This window comes from Mandrillus leucophaeus, unplaced genomic scaffold (genome assembly GCF_000951045.1).
Source record: "Mandrillus leucophaeus isolate KB7577 unplaced genomic scaffold, Mleu.le_1.0 Scaffold12, whole genome shotgun sequence".
NCBI classification, from domain to species: domain Eukaryota; kingdom Metazoa; phylum Chordata; class Mammalia; order Primates; family Cercopithecidae; genus Mandrillus; species Mandrillus leucophaeus.
The window spans coordinates 4,492,078-4,499,707 of record NW_012100320.1 but is presented as its reverse complement, the minus strand read 5'-3'; the positions used below and the strand labels follow the sequence as shown (position 1 = coordinate 4,499,707).

General features: G+C 50.6%; 1 protein-coding gene across 1 annotated transcript in view; it reads left to right on the top strand.

Annotated features, from left to right (window-relative positions):
* The first annotated feature begins 2,268 nt into the window (after nt 1–2,268).
* MEGF11 (multiple EGF-like-domains 11) overlaps nt 2,269–7,630 on the top strand; it is a 254,935-nt gene continuing 249,573 nt past the window's right edge. Inside the window, exons 1-2 of the mRNA XM_011968341.1 lie at nt 2,269–2,394; nt 6,709–6,810. Coding sequence (XP_011823731.1) covers nt 2,297–2,394; nt 6,709–6,810 — 200 coding nt within the window. The 5' untranslated portion in view covers nt 2,269–2,296. The remainder of the gene's footprint in view (nt 2,395–6,708; nt 6,811–7,630) is intronic.

Sequence of the window (7,630 nt, the reverse complement as noted above, 5' to 3'; positions counted from 1 at the left end):
CTCCCTCCCTCCCTTCCTCTCTCTTTCTTTTTCTTTTCTTCTTTTTTCTTTTCTTTCTTTCTTCCCCCCTTCCTTTCCCCTTCCTTCCTTCCTTCCTTCTTTTCATTCTTTTCTCTCTCTTTCTCTCCATGAGGATTTTAAAATCGCACAGATTACAGCAGTGATCCAAGTTACCTCTCTCTCCCAACACATGGGTCAAAAGGGAGCAGAGAAACAATATTCTCTTATCCAGGTGGCCTCATCTTTTGATACTCTTGGTGTAATGAGTTTGAAGACGCTGTCAGGAGGTTCTCTCGGGAGAATGCTGGAGATTATAGGAGTGGCCCAAGTAATGAGTCAGGGCCACAGAGAGAATTAAGACAAGGCAGGGCATCCCCTACAGCTGGCATTCAGACTCCATGCCTTCTGGAGCTCTGTGTCCCATTTTTTATTTCTTTATTTGATGCCTGATTGGCCCAAACCCCACTTGGAAGAAGATACTTGTTCCACTTTTGACTCTCCACATATGTCAATGCCATGTCCTGGGCAGGCTCTTTCTCCGCTCTAGGTTGAATCTCCCAGAGGAGAATGAATTGAAATGATCGCTGAGCTCTGCAGCCCTGGTGTTGCACAGACTCCAGTTTGTGTGGAGCCTTCTGAGGCGCTGATTGGGTCTCTGGGGATGGGGGAGTGGGCTGCGGGGAGTGGGTGGGGAGCTCTGAGCAGCTACTTGTGCTTTGCATACTCCTGGACTCTGCACATGGAACAGAAACACCAGAATGCTCCCCTCTTTCTGATTTTCAGAATGCATTCATTTGAAATCTGGCTAAATCTGCATTTCAGTCAGATGGTTTCCAGATCTCAAATAGAAACACCTCATTAATCATTAATTTAGACCCCCACGGTTATACAGAATTTGTGACAATTTGTTTATCTTTGAAGGAGCTGCTGAGAAAGAGTTTAACAAGGAAATTATTGTGGAGGGGAGGAGAATGTTTAACCTTTCAGAAGAACGGCACTCCATTTAGCTTCCCTGAGGGTACAAATGGGGGTGTGTGCAAAATACATGCCGGCTTTTATCTGTTCCCCTAAGTAGGGTGAGCACTTCCTCATCTGCGAACCCAGGGCCAGTGGGATAGATCCCCAACCATTTCAAGCCTGCGACCCCTTTCCAATGTCAAAATATTTTCTATAACACCCCCACCCCCGGTTATTAGAAGTTGCAATTTTTAGTGTTGCTGATTAAGAAGAAAAGCTACTCTGAATTCAGTAAAGCTTTTAAATAAATCATGATAGCATCTACATACACATGAAAAATAGTTCCGTCTTTCTGAGTCACAGCGTTCATTCAGCCTACAGATGATGTTTGGGTGCTCATGATTTCCAGCTCCTCCGCACCCTTCAAGGTCAGCGACCCAGCAGGTTACAACCCTTGGAACAGAAGTTCTCTGAGTCCTGGAGTGCCCGGACAGGAAGGAACCTCAGGAGGCATTTCAGCCACTCCCACCAGAAAGGTTGTCTGCCCTCTGAGGAGCCCCTTGTTGGGGATCCCTAGTTTAGTGAAGCAAAGGAGTTGGCATCCCATGTAGGCACATACCTGCCATAGCTGCCACCTCAGGGGCCTGGATCAAAGTCTGCAAACTCATTCCTTACGGTCCCTTACCAGGTGGTCTAGGCCCAGCATCCCACAGTGGGAATGGCATGTGATGACTGCATCACTCTGGGCAGAAGTAGCTGACACCCCATAGGAGACAGAAGAAGCAAGGGCCAGTCTTCTGTGGCTTGTGGGCCCAGAGTTCAGGGTTTTCTTGGCTCATTCCCCCCCAGGTCCACACCAGACATCTTTTTTCCCTTTCTTCTTGGCAGGAGGGAGTAGGGAAACGAAGTAGACGGGCAAAGAACGTCAATGATGAAGGATAAGGGAACAGGGAGGGCATTCCCTTTAAAGCAGTCCAGATCTGGGGTCCCTGGGTCCAAGGATGGGCCCGGGGGCCTAAGGACACCCTGCAATTATAGCCAATTTTGCACTTGTGGGCATTTTTCTGGGGAGAGCATCTATACCTTTCCCTGGATTCTCAGAGCAGTCCCTGAGTCAGAAAACGTTCAGAACCCCTGGCCTGGAATTTGGACTTTTCCCTGACTCAGGCTTCCCACTCTCCTGTTACTCAGAACCAGTGAACTGTTACAGTGTTAGTCAAAGCCTACAAAGTGAAATATCAAATGCTCATTACCCACGACAATGGGAAACTAAGTAGATGCCAGGAACACGGTCTGATCACAGACGCAGCCTCCTTTGTTCTTCCGTGCAGGGTCCGCGATGGCGCTCTCCCTGACGGGGCTCGTTGCCTTCTCCTTCCTGCAAGCCACCCTTGCCCTGAACCCTGAGGACCCCAACGTGTGCAGCCACTGGGAGAGGTAAGGCGTGGGCCTCAGATGGCCAGGCACTCTCTGGGGGATCGCCCTGGGCATGGCAGTAAGGGACAGAGGCAGTCAGGAGATCTGGGAGCTGCCCTCTAAGGGTCTGCAACCTGGCTGGGGAGATGGCCCAGATGCGGAGAGACAGGACAGAGCAGTGTAGATTCTGTCTGGAAGGTCAGGGTGGAGGCAACTTACATTAACTGCAGTTACGACGCACTGTCCTACCCCTCCCTGCACTGGCACTTCCCAGCCATTGCACAGATGAGAAAGTAGAGACCCAGAGGGGCTCAGTCCCTGTCCACAGCCAGATAGGGTGCAGTAAGTGGGGAGATGCGGACCGTGGTCCCAGGTGGCACGCTCTCTGATGCTGTGATGCCTTTCGTGGTCTCCCAGGACTGGCAGCCATGTGGCAGCTTGGATATGTGGCCCCAGCAGCCTGCCTTGAGGAGGACGGGTGAGGGGTCCTATTACTTCCGGTCTGGTGGGAGCAGGGTGTTGCCGGGGGAGGGCGGCCGAGGCTGCAGTGGAAGAGCCGGCTGCATTCCAGCTGCGGCACTAGGGTCCTAGGGGAACAGGCCGGGTCCCTGCAGACGGCCTGACTTTGAAGCACAAGGTTAAAGTATTGATTTTAGTGAGCAGAAAGATAGTGACCAGAGACCCAATCAGGAAAAACCGAATTAAACCCTGGAATTGATTGGCCATGCTGACCAGGACGACTCTGCCACTTAGATGTTAATAAATCAAATGAATAAAATTAAGATGAGGGCCCAATGGGAGAAGTGAATGGTAGAGGAAGAAAGGTGGGGGACTTGGAGGGGGGTCAATGCTTCATGCCCATGAGGGTAGATAGCCCAGCCCTAGGGCGGGGAAAGGCACCTCAGTCAGGCAGGACCTGGCTCTGGGGTAGCCTGGACACTTGCGGGTCAGGAAGGATCAGCTGGGGGGCAGAGGGACAGTGTCTGCACTTGTGTGATCCCTGGGGACCAGATCCTGTGTGTGGCATCCCAACAAAGTTGGGGATGGAGCAAAAGGCAGTACTGTGGTGTGCCTGTTTTTGGTGAAGTGGGAAGAAAACAAGATCCGTGATGAGAAGACCTCAGTTCATTCCGATCTGGATTTTTCCACCTATAAGCTATGTGACTCTGGGGAAGTCTCTGAACGGCTCTGTGCCTACTTCCACCTCTGTAAAGTAGGGAGAATCATTATCCTTGCCTCACAGGCTCATTGGAGGATCAAGGGCAGCAGTTCCACGAAAGTGCTTTGAGGACCACAAGTGTCAGTTGCTGTCTTTTCTTGTTGACAACTGTGGCTTTGCAGGAACTGGTTATCATGGACTTTAGTGCACATCAGACTCATGGGAGGTGCATATGAAAAAGTCTCCTGGGGCCTTTCCCCGAGATGCTGATTCAATAGTGCATTTTTCATAAGCATTCTACGTGATTCTGAGGTTACTCAGGCCCCTTGCCCATTCTGGCTTTGGTGAATTTAAACCTTTATTTCCCGGTGGGTCAGAGAGGTATTGGGAAGAGCCCCACGTTATTCTGTGGGTTTTGGACTCCAGTCTCAGAGGACCCCTTTCATCTCTCTGGTCCTGTTAAGACACAGCTGCTTCCTGCTACTGTCTGTGCTGCATCACAGCCTCTCAAGTGCCTCCTTTGCAGCTGCTCACCTCTGCCTGCCCCAGTGGCTCTATCTGGAGTCCCTCTCTTCCAGGGAGCGTCCCCCACAGGGAGGGCCCCCTCTGACTTCTCTCTCTGTCTGAGCCCCATTTGTACTCACTAATTTTCTACACCTGCCCAACATGAATACATTTGGAATGTGAAAATATTCTGAACTGAACCGAACTGAGCTGGCATTTCAGGCTTCTTAGGCTATCAGCCAAGGTTACAGCCCGGATAGGAAGACAAGGAGTGAAACCTAACAGCTAGAATGAGGTCTGGGGACTCTCTGGGCTTCTCCGGCCCCAAGGGGGAAGCCCTGTGGGTGATGCCTGGTGACACCAGGTGCTTTCTTCTTCTCAGTCTTTCCAGCTGAGCTCCGTTGTAAGTTATGTGTGGATGGATCTAGCCTGTGTTGTTCCAGAAACACACCGTGGTCCCTGGAGATCGCTTAGGGAGAATTTCTCAGCTGGATTAGTGCTTCTGGCGGCTCCTCATTAATTATGCCCCTCCACCATAAAACCCAGTGTAACGACCTCTCCCGGCTAGTAAAGCCTGGCTCTCCAAGATTAATCTGGCCCCTCATTAGCATGTTGGCAAATGAGCAGTGTTAAGCCACCCAGCCATGAAACCAGGGGCACACACTTCAGGTCAGAGAACCTGGAGTTGGTACAAGGCATTGTTGCCAGACTCGTTCAGCCCAGGGCATCCTGCAGAGCCCAGTCCCTGCCCCGTGACTGCCCCCTCCAGCCCCCTGCTGAGCTTCTCTCTGGGCATCCAAGGTCTATGTTACGGCCGAAAAGGGAGGCTGGACCCCCAAGTACATAACAAAGGTGGAGAATCCATTCTGTGTGCTGGTCTTGCTCCTTCTCTCCCCAACATTGGTCAGGGAGGAAAGATCCCTCAGTGCCTAGCACGAGAGGTGAATCATTGCCTGTCAACATCTATTAAACACTTACTGTTTAAGCATGTTACATGTATAGTGTATCTTGTTTTATTTTCCCACTGCCCTGAGAGATAGAAAATATTACTGTCCTCCTTTAATCCTCACAATAACCACACAACCTGGTTAGACTTACAGGTGAGAAAACAGAGGCTTATATGAATCAAATAACACATCTAAGGGCATGCTGCTAACAGGCAACAGGCTTCAAACTTGCCCCTTCTCCTGCTGCCGTGTTTGGATTCCAGGGCCCGTGCACGCTCCCCATTCATCCTCTTGCTCTGAGTGAGGTATCCAGGAGATGTGTTAGAGCAAAGAATCATGCGATCCCAGAGTTGGAAGAGGACTCTGGGCGGCCGGGGTGAGGGGCGAGTTGCCTCAGTTTCCCCAAGCCTGGAGATAAAACAGGGTTTGGGCTGTTTTTTCCTAGATGTGTGCCTCTGAGGCACATCTCAGGTATGCCAGCTAGTGGGGGCACACCGAGAGCCCTCCTTACATCCCCAGTGCTTCAGAGAAACAGAATTTCCCACCATCCAGGCCTCTGAGCATTGTTGACTGCTTCTGGCCTCCTCCTTCTGGATGCCAGACCTTTGACTTTTCAGGCATCAGAGAGCCTACTGTGGACCCACTTGGGGAGCTGGCCTGCCCAGCCCCCTTGCAAGTTAATCAACGCAGTTTCCTCAGGCGAGGCAGACGTGCTTTTACAGCCTGGACCCGGCCATCTGGCCCAGGTCAGTGAGCCTTCTGGGAAAAACACTGAATAATACCAACCTACATAGAAATTAATTCCTTAGATCTCAGCTGAGGTCCTCTCTCCAGCCTGTTTAGGAAACGTGAGTCCTCACTTTAGCATCCTGGCTTGAATGCCATTTCATGCAACCCCCTGCCAGGGGCCGGCAGGTAGAAAGGCTTATTTTGGTTAAGCTGAGATCTGCTTCCCTGTGGCTTCCACCTGCTGGTCCAGGTTTACAGCTAACAGGCAGGATGACAAGAAACCACTTCTATCAGGGACATATCCTCAATGTACCCCCAGCTATACTAGAGGCAGAATAGAGTAGAAGGTAACTGGGGGAGCTTGTGGAAGCCACGTATGCCCCCGATGCTCAGTTTCCTAGTCTGTAATGTGAGAACAATTCCGCCTACCTAAGATTGTGAGGAATAAAATGTATTAAAACACTTGACACAGGGTGCTCAATAAATGTTAGCGCCTATTGATACTGCAGTGTGGGCTGGGCAAGTCACTTTTCTCTGAGCCTTAGTTTCCTCCTCTATGAAATGGGGCCACTTACTTCACAGAGTTGCTGCAAAGTCCAGCTTCCAAGCATGCTCTTTGAAAACCATAAAGATATGAACAAACACATAAAGTATTTTTAAACTTGTTGGCTCTGCCTTCCAGAGCCACATAGAAGAAAACTACCCCCTGCTTCTTTATTCATTCTCTGTTAAATGAACAAATGAACTTGAATTTTAGAAAATGATCTGGGCCGAAGGTCCATAAGGGATATGTCCTGGGGCCAACCTGGAGTCGGTGAGGCTGGAATATGAGGGCATTCAGGGAAGGGGGAGGATAGTTGGGAGTGGGGAGGTCAGAGCCTCCGGACACTTGGCTGTGGAGCTTGGCCTCAGGGCTGTGGGCTCAGATGCCCCGCGGAATATCAGCTCAACTTCCCAAGCGCTAATCATGGCTCCCATCTCCCATCTGGTTCTCAGCTACGCTGTGACTGTCCAGGAATCGTATGCACACCCCTTCGATCAGATCTATTACACACGATGCACAGACATCCTCAACTGGTTCAAGTGCACCAGGCACCGGTGAGTACCTCTCTCAGATGACAGGGCAGGGAAAAGTCACTGGGCTCTCAGGGCTTGCCTCTGTGCAAAATAGAAAAAGGCCATTGGAGCAGATGCTGTCATGCGCCTCCACTCTGAACCATCCACCCAAGCCATCCACCCAAGATGCTCTGCTGATGGCTTGTTTCTGGCCGAAAGAGCTTGTGGGTAGGACAGGCCAGAAGTGCTGGAGAGTTAATGCTTTTGAGGGCATCCCTCAGCCAGGGATGGGGAGATGGGGAGTTGGCAGATAACTACCCCAACTTCCTCACTCTTGGGATGGCAGAAACATCTCTTAGCCACGTTCTACATGTATCCTAGAAGTCTCCAGTTGCCCACAGAAGTAACCTGCTCAATAATATACCGTAGATTGGCTGCCTTTACTTCCCTGTCTCACTTTTCTATCCTCCTACCAGTACTTCCTAGGATTGCCTCCAAAATAAACTACTTGTTCTTGAATCCTTTTCTCAGGGTCTGCATTTGGGGGAAAACTCAACCTAAGAGAGTCCCCTGCCCTGAGCAGATGTAGCCCCATATCAGGGCATCCAGCTTGAAGAAGGGAGTGCAGGCTAGAATTCAGCAACCTCACAGCACCTTGGCCAGGCTTCCCTTAGCAGTGCTCAACATGAACAACTGCACATGGCAGTCCTGCACCCTTGTCTGCAGCCCTCCTGCAGATCATATGTTATCATGTCACTCAGGGAAAGGCAAGAGGAAGGAAGAAACAACATGCTTTAAGGGATGACCCTGAGAAAGACACTTTATTTTGGGATTCCCAGTGCACTCATCAAACTTAATAATC